The sequence below is a fragment of the Ahaetulla prasina genome, chromosome 4 (genome assembly GCF_028640845.1).
Source record: "Ahaetulla prasina isolate Xishuangbanna chromosome 4, ASM2864084v1, whole genome shotgun sequence".
Taxonomy (NCBI): Eukaryota; Metazoa; Chordata; class Lepidosauria; order Squamata; family Colubridae; genus Ahaetulla; species Ahaetulla prasina.
This window is the reverse complement of record NC_080542.1, coordinates 45,664,059-45,688,898: the sequence shown is the minus strand read 5'-3', so window position 1 is coordinate 45,688,898 and position 24,840 is coordinate 45,664,059. Positions and strand designations below refer to the sequence as shown.

The following is a 24,840-nucleotide window of genomic DNA, read 5'->3' as shown; positions in this document are numbered from 1 at the left end:
TGTGAAAAAATGCTTTTGTTTGATTTGTTTTTAAAAAAGAGCACAAGACTTCATAAATTGAACACCAGAGAGAAATAAATAAAGGACAAAATCCCTAGAACTCAACTTATAATTACAGAATTAAACAAACTATTTTAAAATTCGACATACTGAAGACTATTTTTGAATAATGGACTCACAATTTAATTTAAATAGTGTCAGTTAGATAGTATTTAAAAGACCTTATATAGATAAGTTCTACTTAACAAGATCAAGAATGAGCTGAAAGTAGATTTAAAAATGATTGGCTGCATGAATGATAGGGAAAAAGATGTTACACTGGACATATAAAAGAAATGAGCTACTGTCTTAATAATTAAAAGAGACATACAAACACAAACCAAGAGAGTGATTTGGAGATTTTTATTATACTAAATTTACAAAAGAGGGCTTGTTAAAATTTTGAACAATTTTGTGAGAAGACATAAAGAAAAATTGAAAAGTAATCAAGTTGTACAACTTTATTTGAAGGGACTAAAGGACTAAAGAAGGGACTAAAGGTAAAAGTAAAAAATAAAGTTGGTTTATTTGATCAAAATTAAAATAGACATGTTAATGAACTTTTGCTGACATTAAGACTAGAATGATGAGGCTTTATGAATTCATTTAAGACTGCAAAAGAATTTTCTCAAATGTACAGATTGATTATAATATGCAGTTTATGTGCATTTTCTATAGCTTTTTGCTGAACTAGCAATTTTTGAAATCCATATTTTACCTGTAGTGCACTATGGATTGAACTGCATTGGCTGAGCTAGGCAAGGTTGGCCAGAAGAACAAAATTAGGTAACAGTAATTTCACAATTTGTTTTAAATAATCAGGAATCAACCATTATAAAATAATAAAAATCATTGCACCATTAATTGGGTTATATTTGTATGCCTGCCGCCTGCCTGCCTGCATCCACCTACCTACCTACCAACCTACCGAAAATATCTATCTACAGTATCTATCTATAGTAGTGGTGAAATCCTGTGCAGGTTGCCATTGGTTCGCTGCCTGCGCATGCGCGGTGCACGTCAAACACATGCTGCGTCCGTGCATGCACAGTTCACACCAAACTCACACATGCGCATGCGCACAAAAAGCACACTGCATACCTGCATGCACAGTTCACACCAGACGCATGCTGCATGTGATTACACAGTGCGCACCAAACACACACTGTGCGCACATGCATAGTGCACACCAAATGTGCCCTCCGCATGGAAAGAGGAGCCTTTTGAAGTAGAACAGTGAGGGGGGGGAACAGCTGTGCCGTGCGATTTAGATTCATTAAGAAAGCAGGATTTCCTGCTTTCTAGAGAATATAAATCGCACGGCACAGCTGATCATCAGAAATACCGGTTCAAACGAACTAGTAGCTTTTTTTTACTACTGATTCGCCCAAACTGGTAGCTTTTATTACTACCGATTCGCCTGAACCAGTGTGAACTGGTAGCATTTCACCCCTGATTTATATCCATCCATCCATCCATCCATCCATCCATCCATCCATCCATCCATCCATCCATCCATCCATCTTATATAGAAAATGATTAGTAAAAAACCACTTCCTACCACCACTTCTAGGGGTGAGATAGCCCACGCTGCCATGCAGAATTTTGTCCAAAGGGCTTGCATTCGTGGCTTGCCTATAAGGAGACAGAAAACAAAAACAAATTTCTAGATATTCATGATTCAAAAGACATATCATATGCATGTTCAATCAGAAATGAATTATCTGCAGAATTAATTCAACTGTATACAAATTTGGACAGGACTGCAATCTAATTTCTTAAATGAGATCCTCTCCTCTCCTGCCATGAAATCTATGTGGATAAACAGTCATGATCACTGGATATCTATTACTATATTTGGAAAACACAGTTCCGTTTTGTTTCAGCAACTGTTTTCTTAATCTTTTTTAAAGAAAATCTCACACTTCCTCTATTGAAAGCTTTGGAACACATCTTTTAAAACATATTTGGATTCTTAGCTCTATCATACATATACATTCTTTAAATAATTATATATATAATAACAACAATAATTTAAAAATTACTACTACAATAAATCTAATAAAACAGGATAAGACACTAACGTAATAAAGGAGAAAAATGTTTAGTAGGAAAAAGGTTTAATAAAAGATGTAGTATGTTGACAAACTTTCAGGTTATAGTAAACTGGCATTTGCAATTTTTCTAAACTCAGCCTTCTAACAGCGATCACAATGGATCAATTGTGGCAGCTTTTCTGGATTGATTTGCTAATAAAAATATTTTTTTCTCTTCAGACCAATAACTCTTCCAGTTAAAGTGGAGTTCTGATCATCAACACTCTCAAACTATTTACTAAGTCTGCACTACTATTAATCTTCTCATCGTTCCTATCACCTATCTCCTCCCACTTATGTCTGTAACCTTGTTGCCTGTATCCTTACTATTTCCTAATATGATTTGATTGCTTATTTGCACCCTATGACTATCATTAAGTGTTGTACCTTATGATTCTTGATGAATGTATCTTTTCTTTTATATACACTGAGAGCATATGCAGAAGACAAACTCCTTGTGTGTCCAATCACACTTGACCGATAAAGAATTCTATTCTATTCTTCTATTCTAATTAGAAAACTGGGTATAGTATAAAGGTCAGCATAATAAATACATGGGAGATGGTCTCTATTGCCTTGTCTAATACAGATGCAGGCACTCCTGATGTAGGATGTTATTATACCTTCCTCCATTATCATCAAAGGTAAAAGACCTAAACTTTATTAATGTGAACGCTCTCCTGTACAGAACAGAAAAAATATTGTGAAATAGTATGATGCACAAATATTTTATTTATCCATACTTCAAATAATATTAAAGCCAGTTCTTTCCAAGCCCACTTACGCTTGCTGAGTATTTGTTTTTTTTTTTTAATTAGAACTAAATCCTGGGTTCATTGTGGTAAACTGGTCTTACCAATACATCCCTGCCATCTTTGAAAGATCAAGCTCCAAGGACTGTAGAGCCAAATACATTTTAGTTTTCAATTTGCTGAAAGGAAAAGAGGAAATTTGTTTCAAACATTTTATATAAAAAAAGAAATTCCCCACACTATAAAAACTAGCTAAAGACTTTAGAATCAGACAATGCTTCCAATTCTCTGTAAGACTAGATGCTCTACAATGTTTTAGAATGCTAGGACTCACACCTCCCATAATGTGTAATGCCATGTTTGCAATCTGCTCTTAGTCACTTAGGTGAGATTGGTGTTATAGAAATTTGATAAATAAATAAATTTTATATACAGGGTCCTGCAATTCTCCCTATCATGATATTGCTGACTTGCTGCAGTCAGTCTCAGTTGAGTCATGACAGAATAGGATAATTATTTATAAAACAGCTTGTAATATGCAAACTGCTTTCTAGGATACTTCTCCATTAAGAAACTATGATTTAATGGAATACTTACTTGTCACCTGGCACTTTATATAGATTGACAAGACCCTTAAGATGCTTAGAAAATTCATTGAAGTTTCTCTCTCTAGGAAAGAAGAAAATTTAGTTTTAGTTTACTTTATTGTCATTGCACCTTGTACAATGAAATTAAATGCCATCTTCAGTGTACGTTATACATAAAAAATAAAACAAAAACACACCACATTCTAGACAACTAAATTGAAAATCCTGATATTGCATTAATATTGCACTATACAGTAGAATTCAATACAGTTACTGCTCTGGGATAGAAGCTGTTTTTCAGCCAATTTATTATTGTCCTATACCATCTGCCAGATGGTAATAGTTCAAAAAAAGGGTGCTCAGGATGAGATGGATCTTTAAGAATATTTTGAACTTTCTTAAGGCAGCAGGAGCTATAAAGCTCTTCCAAAGAGGGGAGAGGGCAACCAATGATCCTCTGGGCAATGATGTTTACCCTCTGGAGTGCTATCCTATCTGCCACTGTGCAATTGGCAAACCATACACAGGTGCAGTAAGTTAAAATACTCTCTGTGGTGCAGCTGTAGAAGAGTACTAGTTTTTCATTCAGTTATTGTTCCCTGAGAAGTCTCAGGTAATCTTTTTGACCAAAGCTGCAATGTAAGTGCCCCAGATCAGGTCCTCTTTTATGATAACACCCAGAAACTTAAAGCCACTTGCTCCACTAGGTCTCCATTGATAACCAAGGGCTGGTTGTCTGATCTATTCCTTCTATAGTCCATTATATGTTCCTTGGTTTTATTAGTGTTAAGGACCAAATTATTGTCTCCACACACGAAAGGAAAGGGTTCACCTCGTCTTGATAGGCAGACTCATCCCCTCCAGAGATGAGTCTCACCACTGTTGTATCATCTGCAAATTTAATAGTAGTATTATTGGCGTGAATGGGAATGCAGGCATGTACATAAAGGGTATAGAGTAAGGGACTCAACACGCAACTATGTGGTGTATCATGTTAAGAATAAGGGCTGAGGAGGTTTGATTACCTAATCTGACCCTCTGAGAGCAGCCAGACAGGAAATCCATAATCCAAAGGCAGATTGAATAAAAAAGCCCAAAATCCATAAGTTTAGAAACTAGTCTATCTGGAAGAATTGTGTTAAATCACTTGAAACCAGCAATTTTATTTAAATATTAATTTGTAAGAAGAGGAGAAATGACAGTTTTGATATTGTTGGCTCTCAATCTTTGCATGCAGCATCCTGCTTGGAACTATTAAGCTTTAATGTGTTGTTGTATACTTTTCAGAGATTCACAGGCCTTATTGACTAACTGCACTCTTATATCACCCATGAATCTTCCTGAATTGTCTTTTACCTCTGTAGCAGAGGATTCTTAATGTGTTTCTCAAAGCCTTAATGTCTAAGACTGAGACCTTCAAAAAGAAAGAAACGTTTATAACTCTCATAACTACATCCTCAAAGGATATAATAACATCCTGTTAGAACGCAGAATTAAGATAGTCTTCAATTTTTTCTTCCAAATTTCCCTGTTTTAAATATTGAATTAATGTTTCCAGCCCATACTATACAATTATTCGGTTCTATTTAACTGATTCACAGCATAACCCTTTTTGAAGGCCACCCATTTTTCATTACAGTTTTCCTATCCACTCTCAATAATTCTGTGAAAAACTACAATGGAGGTCACATTTGCCTAAACAAAGCCATGGTTTTGTTTAGGCAAATCAATGATAAGTACAGCTTTGAAGCCATGGGGAATCTGACTGCTGGCCAGTCTTAAAGGCAAGTAAACCAGTCTGCATTAGCTAATTCTTTGATTATCTGACTGGCAGGGACAAAATCACTGGTTTGTTGTTGTTAATAAGAGCAATTTGCAGAAAACTATTGGAAAGGAAAGGAGAGTGTTTATGTGTAAATGAAGGCTTTGAAAAAATTGCCCTCATATTTAATATAATCTGTATCACCCTTTCTTCTGGTGCTCTAATGGATTACAGCATGACAAAATCTGGGTATTTTAAAAGCTTAATCCAAAAGTTGGAGAAGGCCAACTAAGAAACCTGAAAGCTGAGATCAAAAAGCAGTTAATAAAATGGCTGTTCAGTTGTTAGAAAACATGCAGTTAGGAAAGGATGATGTACACAGCGAACTGTGAACACAATAACACAGTACTGACCTTAGATGCTGTACCAGCTCTGGGCAGCTCTGGAAAAAAGAAAATGGATAATATATAAACCACAAACTATTGGGAATACAATAGCATTTCCTTAAAGCAAAATAAATCACATAAAGCTTAACATGGGATTTGGATATGTCTGAAATACACCCCTCCCAATAAAAATTTCTTTTTTTTTAAAGTGAAAATTTTGTGATTTCCATGAAAATTATAAAAGAAATCTAACTCAAGGCGGGGAAAAGTCTGGCAAATATTGGCTTAGGATAATATAGGTTATTTTAACATATGTTATAAATCTACATAAATATGAAAAATAACTTAGTCATTACACTATACGTACCACTGGGTTTTCTCCATGATGTGCCACTTTGACATCACGCAGTTGTCCTGTAGTATCCAAATGTACTTCCACATAGAACATGTCAGATGTTATATAGCATTCAGTGCCATTTCCACTAAGATGAGATCCAAGACTTTTGTAAAGGGAAAAATTATAGATGTCAAAAAAAAGTATAAGATTATATAAGTTTATCAAACTTCATCAAGACCTTATATATACTTATACTTGCTGGTAATTTACTCAATAAATATAAAAATAATTGCTACCAACTTGCCTTCCATTGAGGACCTGTATACTGCACGAATCAAGAAGAGGGCCGTGAAAATATTTGCAGATCCCTCGCATCCTGGACATAAACTGTTTCAACTCCTACCCTCAAAACGACGCTATAGAGCACTGCACACCAGAACAACTAGACACAAGAACAGTTTTTTCCCGAAGGCCATCACTCTGCTAAACAAATAATTCCCTCAACACTGTCAGACTATTTACTGAATCTACACTACTATTAATCGTTTCATAGTTCCCATCACCAATCTCTTTCCACTTATGACTGTATGACTATAACTTGTTGCTGGCAATCCTTATGATTTATATTGATATATTGATCATCAATTGTGTTGTAAATGTTGTACCTTGATGAACGTATCTTTTCTTTTATGTACACTGAGAGCATATGCACCAAGACAAATTCCTTGTGTGTCCAATCACACTTGGCCAATAAAAATTCTATTCTATTCTATTCTATTCAATAGTTCATCAACTCCTTAACTTATGGCAAAGATGTACCAAACTAGAAAAGTAGCTTCTCATACCCAAAACCAAGTGCCACCAACCCAAATGTTCACTTTTATTTCCTCAAAACAATGTTAAACTATTATGAAAATATATAAAATGTAATTAGCATACTGCTGGCCAAAGAGAGCCATGAAAGCTAAGGAGTAGTTTGACATTAGAATAGAATTATTTTAAGCTTGCTTTCAAATATATTGAATGTTTAAGAACTGCTGTATTTCAATCAGTTTATGGAAAATTATACTTTAATCCATCATTGTCAGCGTTCCAGAAAACCTCTCCTGCAGAAAAGACCCCGAAGCCAACATCTTTCAAAATTCTTTTACTAGTATAGGTAAACTGGCACAGTTGGATGAAAACCAAAACTGGGGATTCGGGTTCCTCCCTCAGTAATACAAACTCCAAAATCTCCACCCTCATGACCCCTCTACCGGTCACATGCTCCAATCCTCAACCTCCCATGTCGAAGCATCACTCCGGCCACTCCTTCTCCAGATGTGAGCCCAGCCTGACCTTGATGGCAGGAAGAATGTTGTTATGTCTAATAGACTCTTATACCCTCACCCCCCTTTCCTACTTTCCCACACCGGAAAAAGTGGCAGCGTGTGGAAGCTTTCGGCCTAGTATGGCTTCCAAAGCTGATACTCATAAAATAATTAATACAATCAGATCACAGAGGGCCACAATAGCAAGCTATGCACTGCACTATGGTCCTTAAAAACAATTGAGATGTGAGCTTGGATCAAAGCCATTTGTTATACTTCATGTACTGTATAACCAAAGGAAACTATGTTTCCTGCAAAAGAATTGAAGTTGAAACTGCTTTCCAGTAGAAATGTGTGTTTTTGTAGTATATCAAAGAGACAATTAGATTAGCATGATTCTTTGAAATTAGATAGGTAAAACCTGTAAAAGAACTAAACAACTCACCCATTTTGTCTAGCAATGGACTCTAAGCGATCTGTCATAGCAGGCAGAGATGACACTAGGAAGAAGACAGTTTAATTAGATCCAGTCCTGTGTCAACTTTAGATTTTTTCCATATAAATGGAAGTTTGAACCTCACCATGCTCAAGGTTGACTTAGCTTTCCATCCTTCTGAGATCGGTAAAAGGAGGACCCAGATTGTTGGGGGCAATATGCTGACACTGTAAACTGCTTAGAGAGTGCTGTAAAGCACTGTGAAGCGGTATAAAAGTCTAAATGCTACTACTATTTAGCAAGAAGTAGGGAATGGTATCTGTTTTAAAAACAGAAAAAACCATGCAGATGAAAATAGCAGAATCTTGTGTTTTTCCATTCAACAACTTTTCTGGGCTGCTTTTCTCTTTAGCCACATGTGAATAGCCAAAATGGTTGGAAGAAAAGTAGAGAAACATGATAAGGGGATTTCTGTATGTCTGATTCAAGTATCCTAATTCAGCATCATAACTTCTTGTTTTAAGCATTTTAATTTATTATACATCACTGTACGCTACATAACATTGACTTCATTGGTGTTGATATGTGTCATTATAAATCAACTTCCCCATTTTAACAAATCAGGAAACAAACCAATTAATATACTGCATTAGAACTAGATCTATTTCACCAAACAAGATTTGGAGTATGACCCTACCACAGCTCTCTGAAATTGTTGGCCAAGCATTAAATCAAGAGATGTATTTTCTTTCCAATCCCAAACAGAAGAATAGCTCTATTGTTTTAACACTATGCTTCTTGATGCAAAAAGTAACTCCTTCTCTAATTGTGCTATGCAGGATAGAGCTGGGGACAGAGACTTAACTTTGCACCTATTAACCAGCTGATGTTCTAACTGGCAGCAGGCACAGAAGCAAAAAAAACCCAAACGTGCCTCTGCAACTACTTGCTTGTTCTGAATGGAGAAAAAAGGAAAAAGCATTACTGCTTGTTCCCAAACCCATGTAGCATTACAAAGATGCAGCAAAAGCACTGGCACATTAGCAATGTGGCATTTTGTACATTAATATGCAAAACATACTTGCTGATTAACCAAATAAAACATAAAGATACAGATTGCAGCAAATCATGCCCATCAGATTTACAATCAATCTATAAGTCTTTAGGAATATGATATAAAATATTGTTACACAAAAAAAGTCAATAATACTGTGTTTCCTCGAAAACATGACCTACCATTGGGGTAGGGCCTAATATATGCCCTACCCCAAAAATAAGCCCTAGTGAAGGAGGTGCTGGCATGGCCAGCACAGGAGGCAGCCTTTCCCTTCCCTGGTCACCTCATGGCTGCTCCGCCCCTTAATCGGGGCTTGTGGATCAGCTGAGCCAGCAAGGGCCGTGAGCTGCCTCTCATTCCCTCTCTCCTGACGCAGCCTGTCCCTTTCAAGCGATCAAATGTCGTTTGAGAAAAGGACACACATCCCAGGATTGCAATGCTGAATGGAGCCCTTTTGATGGCAGGAAAATGGGGGGGGGGATTTTCCTGCCTGTCATCCTTTCCTCAGTCTGTGCTGAGCTTGAGGAAAGGACGACAGGCAGGAAACCCTCCCTCTCATTTTCCTGCCGTTTGGAAAAAAGCTCCATTCCAAGCCTTCAGCGTTGCAATCCTGGGATACGTTGAAGGGTCGGAATGGAGTCTTTTTGATAAGCAGCAGGAAAATGGGCAGGGAGCTTTTCCTGTCTGTCATCCTTTCCTCAAGCTCAGCAGAGACTGAGGAAAGGATGACAGGCAGGAAAATCCCCCTCCCCATTTTCTTGCTGTTCATCTAAAAGGCTCCATTCCAAACCTTCAGCATATCCCAGCATATCCCTGCAAGGATTGGTGTGCTGTTGCACACGAGCGCAGTGGCACCACCACAAGGTTCAACATACCGGCATAGTTGCTCGCAGAAGGGATGTTGCTGTGCTGGTGGAATGAAGCTTGTGGCGGTGCTGCCGTTAACAAGTGCGACACCACAAGTCTTGCAGGGTCCTGCTCCAAGAGGCTGCGCTGGTATGACAAACCTCATGGTGGTGCCGCTGCTCCTGACGTGGTTTGCTCCAGTTGCGAACAGCCTGGGGATTTGGGCAGCCTTTAGGTGGCCGGGATGCCTGCTTCCAAATCCAGCGAGGCCCAGTGTTTGGGCTCAAGTGGGCTCTCTTCCTCCCGGGTGATGGTGGAGCATCCAGCTCACCGAGTCTGGCCTGCTGATCTCAGCCAGCGGTGTTGGCTCTGACCCGATTCTGGCTGCCAACGGGGGGGGGGGGGGAGCTCAGCTGACTTGATGCGGGAGGCAAAGCGCTGTGAGGGAGCCCATTTCTCATGCTGGCTGGGTGGGAGGCGCCCACACAGAGGCTAGTCCTCGGGGCGCCACTCTGAGCAGGTGCTGAGGTGGAGGTGGGGGAGGGTCTGTCCTCTTATCCAGTTGTCCTCCACTTTTTTCATCAAATGTCTGTCTGTGTGTGTGTGTGTGTGAGAGAGAGAGAGAGAAAGAGAAACAGCAGAGAAGAAATCCTTTCAAATAGCCTTGCCTGCCATTCTTGTTTCACCCGGTCGTCTCTTTCTCTCTCTCTCTCTCTCTCTCACACACACACACATACACACACACACACACACACACACACCACACCACACCCGATTGCTTGAATGGGACAGGCTGCGGTTTGCTTCTACTGTAAGCACATGCATTCCATAATCTTCCAGAATTGTCCTTTTCTCAAACAGCAGCCACCGCCGGGAAGAGGCGGGGGGGGGGGATTCCAATGGGCTGCATGACTTTCAGCCTCAATGGCCCATGCTGGTTCAGCTGATCTGTGGGCTGCAGTTAAGGGCCAGCAGCCATGAAGTGACCACGCCCCCATCTCCTGCACCTCAAAAAAATAAGCCCTGAAAATAAGCCAGATTGCTTATTTTCAAGCCTAAAAGAAAATAAGACCCAGTTTTATTTTCAGGAAAACACGGTACTATGAGTTTCTTTTGAATAAATGTGGTAAACAAAGCATTAAAAATGTTCTTAATGCCAATTCCTAAAAACAAATTACTTTTTCTTTTTAAAAATTAAATATTTAATATGTAAGTTTTTGACACAACCACTAACCTTTTAAAGCCTTCTGCAAAGTTTCTAAGCAAGTAATAAGATTCTGGTGACCTCCAGAATTCATGACAATTCGTTTTTCCTACATTCAAAAGAAATAGGAGAAAATATTTCATGTCACATTTAAAACTAAAATGAAAGAGAAGCAACAACTAAGATATTAATACACTTAATATATATGTTCTATAGCTACAGAAAATGGAGATTTGAACAAGCTGTCTTTTACCATAACAAAGAAAACAAGAAAAAAGAGATATGGATTATACCAACACAGCGGACTGAAAATAATTCAGAATTGTCTTATGGAATGATAGATTGTGACAATAGTTAATTCTAATTAGTATCTCCTAAAATCTGAAACAGTTGCTCAATAAGACAATCAATAGCCAAATTTCTTGGCTTCTTTCCACGTCTGCCAATTTTTCTTTAGTATGTTCTAAAATGTATTCTCCATTCACAGGGGATGATAGCAAAAGCCTAAACAATAAGTTAATTTAAAGTCTATTAATCCTTACCATAACTTGTCTAACAAGCTTCATAGTTTCTGTCCAAGGTCTGCTATTGGGATTAAACTTGACATGAAGTCTTTCCAGAAGGGAACTCATCTTATTCAGTTTCTCTGATTCTATAAGCAAAATCACAAGTCATGTGTAATTTATCTTTAATTTTCACCAAAACTTTGGCTTCATTAAACTTGTCATCTTTTATCTTTATCTTTTTAACTGATTTTAATTTCTTTGATTGCAGTTGTTAAGATTTGGGAGGTATAGAAGTTTTATAAGTTATTGTTATTGAATCTCAGCTTAGAAAATTAGATTCAGGTTTTCTGCACAGAAAAACAGCTTGTATTTATTTATTTATTTATTTATTTATTCAAATTTATATACCGCCCTATCTCCCGAAGGACTCAGGGCGGTTCACAGGCAAATAAAACAGCATATATATACAAATTAAGAAAACCATTAAGAAAACATATTCAAAAAGCCTGATTATTAAAATAATATAGATATTAAAACCAATTAAAACCCCTATAAAATTTAAAAATTTAAAATTAGAAAATTTAAAAAACTAGTCCAGTCCCGCGCAGATAAATAGGTGTGTTTTAAGCTCGCGACGGAAGGTTCGGAGGTCTGGAAGCTGGCGGAGTCCTGGGGGGAGTTCGTTCCAGAGGGTGGGAGCCCCCACAGAGAAGGCCCTTCCCCTGGGCGTCGCCAGACGGCACTGTCTAGCTGACGGCACCCTGAGGAGTCCCTCTCTGTGAGAGCGCACGGGCCGGTGAGAGGTATCCGGTAGCAGTAGACGGTCCCGTAAGTAGCCCGGCCCTATGCCATGGAGCGCTTTAAAGGTGGTTACCAGAACCTTGAAGCGCACCCGGAAGGCCACAGGTAGCCAGTGCAGTCTGCGCAGGATAGGTGTCATACGGGAGCCACGAGGGGCTCCCTCTATAACCCGCGCAGCCGCATTCTGAACTAACTGCAGTCTCCGGATGCCCTTCAAGGGGAGCCCCATGTAGAGAGCATTGCAATAATCCAGGCGAGACGTCACGAGGGCGTGAGTGACCGTGCACAGGGCATCCCGGTCTAGAAAGGGGCGCAACTGGCGCACCAGGCGAACCTGGTAAAAGCTCTCCTGGAGACGGCCGCCAAATGATCTTCAAAAGACAGCCGCTCATCCAGGAGGACGCCCAAGTTGCGCACCCTCTCCATCGGGCCAGTGACTCGCCCCGACAGTCAGCCGTGGACTCAGCTGACTGTACCGGGATGCCGCATCCACAGCCACTCTGTCTTGGAGGGATTGAGCTTGAGCCTGTTTCTCCCCATCCAGACCCGTCGGCCTCCAAACACCGGGACAGCACTTCGATAGCTTCGTTGGGGTGGCCCGTGTGAAAAGTACAGCTGGGTGTCATCAGCGACAGCTGGTACCTCACACGAAGCCACTGATGATCTCACCCAGAGGCTTCATATAGATGTTGAACAGAAGGCGAGAGGATCGACCCCTGCGGCACCCACAAGTGAGGCGCCTCGGGCCGACCTCTGCCCCCCTGTCAACACCGTCTGCGACCGATCGGAGAGATAGGAGGAGAACCACCGATAAACGGTGCCTCTCACTCCAACCGGTGCAGCAGGATACCATGGTTGATGGTACCAAAAGCCGCTGAGAGGTCTAATAGGACCAGGGCAGAGGAACAACCCCTATCCCTGGCCCTCCAGAGATCATCCACCAACGCGACCAAAGCCGTCTCAGTGCTGTAACCGGGTCGGAAACCGGACTGGAACGGGTCTAGATAGACAGTTTCCTCCAGGTGCAAGGGAAACTGATATGCCACCATACTCTCTACAACCTTCGCCGCGAAGCGAAGGTTGGAGACCGGACGATAATTACCTAAAACAGCCGGGTCCAGGGAAGGCTTCTTGAGGAGGGGTCTCACCACCGCCTCTTTCAAGGCGGCTGGGAAGACTCCCTCCACCAAGGAAGCGCTCGTAATAGCCTGGAGCCAGCCTCGTGTCACCTCCTGAGTGGCCAGTACCAACCAGGAGGGGCACGGGTCCAGTAAACACGTGGTAGCATTCAGCCTACCCAACAACCTGTCCATGTCCTCGGGAGCCACAGGGTCAAACTCATCCCACAAAATGTCACCAAGACCACCCTCAGACGCCCCATCTGAGTCACCGCAATTCTGGTCCAGACCGTCCCGAAGCTGAACGATTTTATCGTATAGATAACCGTTAAACCCCTCAGCACGCCCCTGCAACGGGTCATCCCGCTCCCCCTGATGAAGGAGGGAACGAGTCACCCGAAACAGGGCGGCTGGGCGGTTATCTGCCGATGCAATGAGGGAGGAGGCGTAGCTACGCCTCGCTTCCCTCAATGCCACTAGGTAAGCCCTATTATAGGACTTCACTAGTGTCCGATCAGCCTCCGAACGGCTAGACCTCCAGGAACTCTCTAGGCGTCTTCTCCGGCGCTTCATCCCTCTCAGCTCCTCGGAGAACCAAGGAGCCGGTTGGGACCTGCGCCGGGTCAGAGGCCGCAAAGGCACGACACGGTCTAGGGCCCCCACCGCGGCCTGTTCCCAGGCCGCAACAAGTTCCTCAGCCGTGCCGTGAGCCAGACTCTCAGGAAGTGGCCCAAGCTCCGTCCGGAACCTCTCCGGGTCCATCAGGCGCCTGGGACGGAACCAACGTATCGGCTCCGTAGAAGATGACCACAACCTATATAATTCAGTGTTCATATTAGGTTGATAATATTATACATATTATACATACTTTTCCCTATTTCTGATTTACAGATGTAGAAGGGCTTACTAACAAATCACTATTCTGCAAGATTTATTTTGCAAGGCAAAAGAGCATCATATAAATCATCATCAAACCTAAGTGAACAAGTATACGCCTATGAAGAAAACTAACAATGCTTATTTTACCATTAATTGTCATCATTGCATTAATGAAAGATAAAATTTTCTAAGCTAATAATAACGTAGTGACCGCAAACAAGAGAAAATATTAGATTGAAAGAAAGCCAAATCTCAATTGATACCTTTGAAATTCCTTTCCACAGATCTATTCATTCCCTATAACGGGGTCGCCAACCTTTCGGACCTCAGGGACCACTAAATTCATAATTTTAAATCCTGCGGACCACTAATATGAATTTTTCAAAAAGATAAATAGTTTTTAGTGCAATATAAAAAATGCAAATAATTTTTCTGTGGACCACCGGTTGGTGATCGCTGCCCTATAATATTTCAGAAGATCAAGACCTTGTTATCTTATGAATGTTTTCTACATGTTACAGAGGAAAATTCAAAATGATGGGTAAAGTTTTCAGAAGAATTTTTCTCCTGTAGACTTCATAATAATGTAATTCTTTAGAGGAGGTATGAATGTATAAATTCAGCAGACAATACTGTAGCTAAAATTATTCAATATGCATCATTTTTTATGCATTTAGGTATTATTTACTTTTCCATCTGGAAAGTAGTATTTCAAATTCCTAGCAAATTCTAGAAAGCAAATTTGCTAACAGCAAATTTCTAATTATTGCACATAGCTGTAGAACTCTGCTTCTCTATAATCTATCTCTTTTCTATATTCTAAAACTCTCTAACCTTCAATTCCAAAATGATACATCATAGTGCAAATTAAGTACCTAAAATCCACTAAATTAAATGAGGGCATTCTTGCAAAAAATAGGTGAAAAACGGGTACGTTTTTCACAAAAACAGGAGCATTTTTGCCCTCCCCAGCCCCCAGGAGTACTCTGCAGGCCTCCCAAACCCACTATGCACTCCGTTTTAGTGAAAAAAGGGCCCATTTTTTGCAAAAAAGGGGACCAGCGGGGAGGCCAGAATTGGGTGTATTCAGTGTATAAGACGCACCAACATTTCCACCCTTTTGGGGGAGGGGGGAAGTGCGTCTTATACTTTGAAAAATATGGTACTTATGACTGTTTCTTACACATCCGTTGCAGCATTCTCATAGTGACATGATCAAAATTCAGATACTTAGCATTTGGAATGTATTTATGATGGTTGCAGTGTCCCTGGATCATGTGATCACCTTTTGCAAGGAAAAAGGAAAAAGGAAGATTGATGTAACTGTTACTACCTTAACAACAGCATTGATTTGCTTAACAAGCCAGAAAGGTGATAAAATGGGGCAAAACACATTTAACAATTGTGTTACTTAGCAATGGAAATTTTGGGCTCCATTGTTGTTGTAAGTAAAAGAGTAGCTGTGCAGTCTGTGCCAGCCACACCCCCACCTAATCAAATCACAATACCAAGCTATGTTGTTCAGACAAAATAGAAAATAGAATGGGCGCCTTGTAGAAGCCACAAAAATCTAGTTTATTCAGAACAGAGGGCATAAAAGGAAATAATAAATGCTCTATTAGAATCTGCTACATAGGCTTCAAAATCTGTTGGGAGATATGAAGACACAATGATAGATTTCCCTATTTTAATTAAGTCAACTGATTCTTTCCTTTCCTGTCTATCTGCTTTGATACTTAATATTCAATATTATGGACAGATCTGAGATATGTGAATAATAAGAGCCTCTGGTGGCTCAGACTGCTAAGACAGTCTGTTATTAACACAGCTGCTTGCAATTACTGCAGGTTCAAGTCCCACCAGGCCCAAGGTTGACTCAGCCTTCCATCCTTTATAAGGTAGGTAAAATGAGGACCCAGATTGTTGGGGGGGCAATAAGTTGACTTTGTATATAATAAACAAATGGATGAAGACTATTGCTTAACATAGTGTAAGCTGCCCTGAGTCTTCGGAGAAGGGCGGGATATAAATGCAAATAAATAAAAAAAAAAGAGAAAAGATAATGGTAAAAAATGGCAAGCACAATGAAGCACGGTTTTACTCTCTATTGCCAAAGGCCTGGGTATAGAGCCAATAAATTTGCTGCATTTCAGTTTAGTAGTCTTTTGATGGAAATCTCTTTACCATTTTACATGCGATGAATTCCCATTCACATATGTATATAATAAACAATATACATACAATGCATCATGTACTAACATCAATCAATAGTATGTGTTTTCAGACAGTTTACATGTGCCTGTTCAGAAACTAGAACTCTCCTCTAATATGTTTTTATTAAACATTTCTAATAAATGTTTTTTTGGAAGTGCTGTGGCTCTGTGGTTAAAAATACTGAGCTTGTCAGTTGGAAAGCTGACAGCCCAGCTTTTATTTATTTATTTGATTTTTATACCGCCCTTCTCCCGAAGGACTCAGGGCGGTGTACAGGCAAGATAAAACAATACAATATACAGATTAAAATACCATTTAAAAAACTTATTTAAATTAGCCTAACATTAAAAAATTTCCATACTAAAAACCCCGTTTAAAAACCTAAGTGCTATGCAGTGGGGTGAATTCCCTCACCTGCCCCAGCTCCTGCCCACCTAGCAGTTTTAAAGCATGCAAATGCAAGTAGAACTATTGGTACCTATTTATAGTGGGAAGGTAACAGCATTCCCTGCCCTTTGGTGTACACTGGCCACATGACCACAGAAATGTCTTTGGACAATGCTGGTTTCCTCGGCCAAGAAACAGAGATGAGCACTGCCCCCTAGAATCAGACACAATTGGATAGGGGAAATTTTTACCTTTACCTTTATTTATTTATTTATAATTGAATTTGTATACCGCTCTTCTCCCGAAGGACTCAGGGCGGTTAACAGCGGTTACCTTATTAGACATTTCAGATAAATATATAAACAAAGAAGGGAAAGACCAAAAGGAACAAAAAAGTAAGCAAATGTAAAACAAAAGATTTACAAATAATTTAGGGATGATAATTTTCCAGAATATGTCTATTGAAATTCTCAGTCATCCAGGTCATGGTTGCTCCAAAGATGCTTTTTCAACTGGACCTTCTTGGAACTGCTGAAAGGACTGTATTATAGACTGGAGATAGATCATGTCATATCCCTCCTCTGTTGAGAGAGGGCTGTTCAACTCTTCATAGATGACCCTATGTCAAAACTGAATAGCCTTCTCTCAGCAGATCTCTCATCTATCTCCATTCTATAATACAGTCCTTTCAGCAGTTCCAAGAAGGCTCCACACCCATTTGCACTACTCAGGTGATCCTGAGGACACAGATAAACTTCCAAATGGCCTCAACAGCTCTCTAAAAATGCAAATGACCAGCTGTCTGCAAGGAATATAAATCTTTCCATTCCCTCTCCATCCAGTCAGAGCTGAAGCAGCTTTTTGGATGAGAAGCAAAACATCTTCAAAGAAACACAAAGTCCAGTTGCTTCTTGAAAAAGCACCTTTGGGTCATGTGGATCTTGGATTTTTATTAATGTATAACTATCCCATTACAAAAGTCTTTACTAGCCAAATCATGTACTATATTCACAGCGTAAGAAACAAGGAGAAAAGGAAGCAACAAACAGGAATATTCATAAATAGAAGGTAGGAGGAACTTGTTGAGAATGTTTTTTATTCAAAACACTTTAAAATATGGACTCATTTATAAATGCCAATACAGAAAGGATGATCTCAAATTCCCATCCATTTCCCAAATAAAATCCATAAAAAATCATAGGGTGGGAAGGGAAATTATCTAGCCCAGGGGTCTGCAAACCTGGCTCTTTTAAGACTTGTGGACTTCAACTCCCAGAGAGCTGGCTGAGGAACTCTGGGAGTTGAAGTCCACAAGTCTTAAAAGAGACAAGTTTGCAGACCCCTGATCTAGCCCAATCCTTGGGCAAGTGCACCATTTCTGAAACAGGATTACTACTGCCTCAAATCAAGATCTTCATGAGAAAGTTTGTTCCAATAGTTGATATCTCTTACAATCAGGATTTTCTCCTGATGCCTATTCTGAACTCCTTCCTCGAAAATTTAAATTATTGGTTCTGGTTCTGCCTTCAGGCAATAAATAAGTCTGCTCTTTTTTCTCCATGGCAATTCTTCAAATGTTTGAAGACTGTTTTCCCAATTCCCCCAAGTCATTTTTTAAGATAAACATACAGATTCTCTAATCCTCCTTCATAAAGCTTGGATCCAGACCCTGCACTACCTTGACAGCCCTCTTCAAACTTGCTTTAATTTGCCACTGTCCTTTTAAATTGTAGTGCCCCAAAATGAACACCAGATTCCAATCGAGGTCTCATTAGGGCAACGGCTGTTAATGTTACCCAGCTGTCTTTTCAGCAGTTGCCCTCAGGCTGGCGCTCATGCCCTAATTTTGTAAAATGCTGCCAAACAAAATTTCCTTTCCATTTTCTTCCGTTTCGTTCTCCCACGCGCCCCAACACCACAACTACCAATTTTCTAGACGAGCAATCTTCTCGGAGCTCTATCCGAAATTGTCAAAATACCCCAGAACTCGCCTGTCTTTCCGAAACCCCCCAAGACCGACCCCTCATGCACGGTTATTGCGATGACCACCATCGCATCGGCAATCCCCTCTTGAGCACTTGGTAAAGGGATTTTCCCATCTGATCAAAGGGCCTTACGTGACTCCTATACTGCAGGCTAATTCTGCTGACCCGCCGACTGCCAGCGGTTCGGCAGTTCGAGTCTCACCGGCTCAAGGCTGCTTCAGCCCTCCATCCTTCCGAGGTCCGTAAAACGAGGTCCCAGATTATTGGGGGCAATAGGCTGGCTATACAAACCGCTTAGAGAGGGCTGTAAAGCACGAGTGCTATTGCTACACCCCTAAAGGTTCTGCCACGGAGGAGGCGAGCAAGCGCTTTTTTGCAGCCCGAAGACCCATCACTCACCCTCGGTGTTGCCCTGAACTGCCTTCATCCCTCCGACGACGGTGGGGGGAAAGGGAGTAAGTGACCCTACCGCTTTCCCTCATATAGAGCTGCCCGAGCCAGACAGGCCCCCACCCTTGGTGAGAAAGGGGCGGGCCCAGCAAAAGGAGCCGCCCTCAGTCCCGACTACCGCAGATAAACGGCCATCCCACCGCCCGCCACGCGAGACCTCCTAGCTCCTCCTCCCCAGCCTCGAAACATGATGAGGAGCGGGAAGTCGTGCGAGAACCCCGTGTGGCAGCCAATGCAAGAGCAGAAAGGCAAGTAATTCTCGCGAGATTTGAAATCGCCTCCGTCTCCGTCTCCCTTCCCTTTCCTCCGCCTATGCTATCAAATTTCTCGTTGAAGGAGCGAATGCTTTAAACCTCCATAGTAGATGGCAGCTTTTCTTTTTCAGCTGTTTTCCAAATACAGAATGCTTCTTCATAAAGTGTTATTCTTTTCCCCTCACATATGGTTCTGGCAGGATGTCGTTTCTAAGTTGCTTAATAAGCATGTATTGAGAGAAAAGGCAAGGGGGGGCGCCATTTCTAAATCAATGTTTTTATTCCTGAGGAAATAAACCACATTTTTGTGGAAAAAACAAAAATATCCGCAGCTGTTTATTAAACTTTTATCACAAGGCAGCTGCGGATATTTTTGTTTCGTATAATCGGGTATTTCGTAGCAGGAAATTAGAATGGTCTAGGATCGAATAAAAGTTACAACACATCTGAACTACGATCCCCCCCCCCCCTTGACAAGAAAAATGACTCCCGGAAAGCAAACTTCCTCCTCTTCTTTCTTTTTTCCGGTCTTGTAGGTTTTTCAAAAACAAATGTTTAAGTCTTGGGCCATCCACGCTTTTGGAGCGGGGGAGGAAGAAGCCTATACCTCGCGAGAACATGGCAGCAAATCTCGTCTAAAAACAATCCCCAGCAGGTCAGAAACCGGGATAACCTCCGTCCCATCCCTGATCTTTGGGCGGGCGTCGCGAGACTTCGCAAAGCTCGGGCCGTGTGGGAGCGCGTGCGCCTGCGTGAGGGTAAGTGTGCGCGCACGCACGCGCGTGTTCTCGCGGTATTTGGAAAAATAGGAGCAGGTAGAGAGGAGTTGGGGGAAAGGAACCTCCGCGGTATAGCAAAAGAAGCCACGGCATCGGCGGCTCAGAGGACGACAACGTGGGCGATTATTTTTTCGTATTCTCGCGAGAATTGGTGGCTAACCTTCCCTCCTCACTTTCCTACCTTCCTCTTCCTTCCCCCTCCCCCCCTCAACCTGGAAACAGCGCCGTTTCGATCTGGGAAGTAGGTAAAAAAAGATGGGACCCTTGACTTGGGGAGCTCACTAGAGATTCAGGTTGAGGAAGGGGGTGCCCCCTTAGTAGAGGATCTTGGGTTGGTGACGGGCCTCCGGGATTTGCTCAGTGAGCGAGGCCCCGGGGCGCGCTGGAAGTGTATACAGTCAGCCCCTCAGGAAGTTGAGCAGATAGCAAATGAATTCAGTCCCCACTTTAATTTTGTAGGGACGTGGGACCTTTAGTTAGTGGGTAAGGCAACCTTGATCCAAGGCAATCCGCTGCTTAAATACTTTGAGAGACTACTCTTGGGGGACCCCTTTTTCAAAAATCTCGAAGAGGGTAGTCTCCAGAACTTTTCTTTATTATTTTTTTGGCGTTGGTAAAGTCCAGCTTCTTACCTATTTACAAACGGTTTTTTTTTTGCATATTTCTACCCTTTTAATCAACCCTTTTCAGAATTAATACTCTAAAAGTAGGAATTAATTTAGACTAGGAGATAAGGAAGAGCAGGGCTTACTCAGGGTTTAAAATATCGTCTCTTCCCTTCCTACATGTGAAGTGTGAGATCGGAGGATATTTTGATAGAGTTGTTTTCCTCCAGGTGAAAGGCAGCTTAACTCAATTTCAGATTTATTTCTGAGGCAGTCTTATCTTACAACATTCTGCATGTGATTGCAGAATCAGGTATTCATAGAGCAACCCCATTTATCCTGGTAAAGAGACACTGGTGGGTTGAATGTAGGACATAGATAACAAAAGGAAAAGTAGCCCTTCCATCGTAGGGGTAGGGGCTTGAAGAGTAGAATTTGGGCTTTTTGGAGGATTCCTCCCTTTTTTCAAGCACAGTGGAGAAGGAATGCCAAACCCAGAGAGACATGGGGGCAAGAAGGATACGGGAGGTGGGGGGTCTTTGCATCAAGATGCAGTGTCCAGCAGTGGGAGCTCAAACAGCAGAGAAAGGCATCGACTCTCCAAGCATAAAAGACACAGATCCAGGCATTCCAAAGATTCGCCGTTGGGGTCCCAAGAAGGAGGAGCACCTCTTGGCAGCATGATCAAGCCATTGGTAGAATATGATGATATCAGCTCTGATTCTGACACTTTCTCAGATGAAGCAGTCCTCAAGTTGGAACATAGAGAAAACGATGAGAGGAAAGGGACATCAGACAGGAGTGATCGACTACATAGGCATCGTCATCATCAACACAGGCGTGTCCGTGAATTGATAAAAAGTAAGTTGGGAGACAAGGAGAAGAAAATGGACAGAAATCAAGAGTCCTCAGGCAAGTTGAGTTCTAGTAAGGATAGACTATCTGGTACTTCCAAAAGGCTACAGGAGGAGAATGATGACCACACATCTAAATCATTCAAGAGCAGTAGCAAAGAGTCCCGCTCAGCCAAACTGCATAAGGAGAAGTCTAGAAAAGAACGGGAGGCAAAATCTGGTCACAAGGATCACAGTAAAAGTCATCGGAAAAGAGATGCCCCTAAAAGTTACAAGTCATTGGACAGTCCAAAGCGAAAATCCAGAAGTCCACACCGCAAGTGGTCAGATAGTCCCAAACAAGATGACAGTCCCTCAGGAGCATCCTATTCACAGGATTATGACAACAGCCCTCCCCGCTCACATACATCCAGTAACTATGATTCATATAAGAAAAGTCCTAGTGTATCCTCACGACGACCATCAGTCAGCCCTCCATATAAGGAACCTGCTGCCTACCAATCCAGTATGCGTTCTCCCAGCCCTTATGGTAAGAGACAGCGGTCCGTCAGTCCATACAGCAGGAGGCGGTCATCCAGTTATGAAAGAGGAAGTGGATCATACAGTGGAAGATCTCCCAGCCCATTCAATCGAAGGCGCTCCAGCAGTCCTTTTGTTTCCAAACGGTCTCTGAGTCGTAGTCCTGTTTCCAGGTACTGGTCTTCATACTTAAATCAGAATTGTTGAGCCTCCTAAATACAATGTAAATAAAGGGGATAGTGTCCCAGAATTGTTATTGTCTCTTAGAATAGAATGTTTTATATTCCTCTGAATCATTAGGGTAATCTTTCTCACCATGATGCGGCCCTATGTATTGAATTATAATATTATTTTAAAATAACATGCTTATGCTGGTGAGAATGGAGTTTGAGTCTAACACACTTGGCTTAATGTTAAAGCAGGATGATTTAAGGTACAAACTTGTTTTTCAGTCTTCCAATATTATTGTATCCTAAGTAATACTTTCTATCTTACTGGAGAATAAGTTGAAAAGAAGCCAGGTCAGCCAGTATAACACTGAATGATGGGGTATGCTAATCCATGATATGAAATAGAAACAAAGTATGAAACCTTAATGCCAGTGAGCACTGATCTTGCATGTTTTTCAACATATTTTTGGTTTAATTTGTCAAGCCATTCATGACTGGGATGAACTACAGATAATTAAAGATGAATAACATTACATTATAGTTAATGCAGATGGGTAGCTTCTGTGTCAGGTGTGTAACTGAGAACTAGCTGCCACGATTTACTGTTAATTGCTTTGATTGTGCTATAGTCAGATGTATAAATGTAGTCAGTAATTTCTGAAAACAAACTGCAGTTTAATCCATTCTCATATATTTTATGGTTTTTCAGTTTTTATAAAATTAAAAAAACTGGAAGAGGTGACAGAAAATGGGCTTACTAAATATGTAAACCAGTGTTGCAAGGAACTTTCTTCTTTAGCAAATTGAAATCAGTACAAAGAAAATAAGGTATATTTAATAATATACCATTTAAATATATCAGCATTCATGACTTTCCATATAGTTATGCTTGGCTAGTTTTATCAGTTATTTTACTGGACCTTTCTTAAGTGGGGATAGATATTCTTTTCATACACATTTAGATAAATAACAGTTATGTGCTTAAAAATCATATTTGATTTTAACTTCTGATATTTATAAATGCTATAAGGGAAGTCAATATAGTTAAAATATGTTCATATTATTCCTTTGAATTGTAATTTTTAACAACTAATTATTGAAACCCAAAAGCAGAAAGGAACTTTTAAAATAGACCTCTTTCCTATCAACATTTATCATTGAGTCTAAACTTTATATTGCTCATCTTACTTTAAATAAGATATCATTTTGTTAATACTTTGGAAGGTATTACTCTCTCTTTATAATATAAATATATGAAACTGCTAATATTGGTTATAACTAGGCATTAAATTAGTTTCTATAATTTCTTGTTAACACTTTTTACTTCAGAACCTTCATATTGAAGTAGGAGTAATTTCAATGAAGCCGCTAGCACTCTGACACCGTTAATCAACAATCTTATCATATTGTTTTGACAATTCACCGAATTCTTCTCTTCATGTTGTGAATTCTGGAAGTTCTTCATGAAGAGTCTCTCTCATAGCTCCATTCACCTCTATAATGAGAACATGAGAGAAAGTATATAATTATTAACATGAGGCATTTTATATGGAGGAAATATTGTGAAACAAATATTATTAGGCAAGCTTCCCACCAAGTGTGAAAGGAAAAATGATGAACTCTGTATTTGGTTGGCTACATTTTGAATCTAATATTTTTTGTTCCTATTGTTAAGATGGTTGGTACTTCAACTCTTGGCAATTACTTTTAAATAATGTAGGACAAGTGGAGTTGTTTTCTGCTAATTATGGGCCAAATATCAGGAAAGCATCTCCATGTCTATTGAGAAAGGATTGGTTAATATGTGAAAACATCTTGTGATCTAAAAACTTACGTTCATAAGTTTTCCAAACTTATGAAAGTGACTTGGTTGAGTCTTTATGATACGTTGAGTGGGCTTGAGTAGAGCAACAGTAAGTATTGTATATTTAAATATGTGAAACTGCAAGGAGACATCTCATTCCAGTTCATTTTTTATATTCTCTTTTATTTCATTTTATAAGTTTTACAAAGCTTTGTCTGGTCTAGTTTGCCAACTCTTTTTCCCATTCACCTACATATGTTGGGTTCTGAAATTCTTAAACCATATTTAACTCACTTTCTCCATTAGAGTCTTTTATAAAAACTGACCATATTAACAGGGAATGGCTTCTTATAATGATTGGTACAATACACTATGAAATGAGATATCTGTAGTGAGTTCAAGAGCTAATTCTCAAGTTGGATTCCTAAATAAGCAGGGAGTGGCAGGCTACTAACATGAAGGAGAATGGGATTTGGGTCACTAGAACTCAAATATCTAAAGGATTTGGTTGCAGATTTATTAGTACATTTTGGTGACCTGAATTTTGGAAAATATAGTGAGACCTAGGCTGAAGCTGCCATAGATAAAGATGAAGAAGAACACCCATAAGGAGGGAAGGCAATAAACCAGGAATCTTGTCTAAAAGGTATTTAAGAAGGAACCAAGTCTAAAGAAAAAAGGAAGCTGAGCTTGAGTACATGGA

At 40.4% G+C, this 24,840-nt stretch overlaps 2 protein-coding genes across 22 annotated transcripts in view; one reads left to right on the top strand and one right to left on the bottom strand.

Annotated features, from left to right (window-relative positions):
• Positions 1 to 19,254, bottom strand: part of MED1 (mediator complex subunit 1) — a 43,055-nt gene extending 23,801 nt beyond the window's left edge. The window contains exons 1-12 of one of the 7 annotated variants that reach the window (XM_058182128.1): positions 19,102 to 19,247; positions 16,809 to 16,931; positions 15,300 to 15,401; positions 14,380 to 14,483; positions 11,355 to 11,464; positions 10,843 to 10,921; positions 7,715 to 7,769; positions 5,990 to 6,122; positions 5,650 to 5,678; positions 3,485 to 3,556; positions 2,992 to 3,066; positions 1,601 to 1,674 (exon numbers count right to left, since the gene is read on the bottom strand). In XM_058182128.1, coding sequence (XP_058038111.1) covers positions 1,601 to 1,674; positions 2,992 to 3,066; positions 3,485 to 3,556; positions 5,650 to 5,678; positions 5,990 to 6,122; positions 7,715 to 7,769; positions 10,843 to 10,921; positions 11,355 to 11,464; positions 14,380 to 14,410 — 658 coding nt within the window. In that variant the 5' untranslated portion in view covers positions 14,411 to 14,483; positions 15,300 to 15,401; positions 16,809 to 16,931; positions 19,102 to 19,247. Of the gene's footprint in view, positions 1 to 1,600; positions 1,675 to 2,991; positions 3,067 to 3,484; positions 3,557 to 5,649; positions 5,679 to 5,989; positions 6,123 to 7,714; positions 7,770 to 10,842; positions 10,922 to 11,354; positions 11,465 to 14,379; positions 15,402 to 16,808; positions 16,932 to 18,904; positions 19,014 to 19,101 lie in introns of those variants that run through there. The other 6 variants (XM_058182127.1, XM_058182131.1, XM_058182132.1 and 3 more) reach the window with 6 other exon arrangements.
• Positions 19,255 to 20,011: 757 nt separating this feature from the next.
• CDK12 (cyclin dependent kinase 12) overlaps positions 20,012 to 24,840 on the top strand; it is a 105,789-nt gene continuing 100,960 nt past the window's right edge. For 13 of the 15 annotated variants that reach the window (XM_058181115.1, XM_058181113.1, XM_058181114.1 and 10 more), the window contains exon 1: positions 20,184 to 22,336. In XM_058181115.1, coding sequence (XP_058037098.1) covers positions 21,276 to 22,336 — 1,061 coding nt within the window. In that variant the 5' untranslated portion in view covers positions 20,184 to 21,275. The other 2 variants (XM_058181109.1, XM_058181117.1) reach the window with 2 other exon arrangements.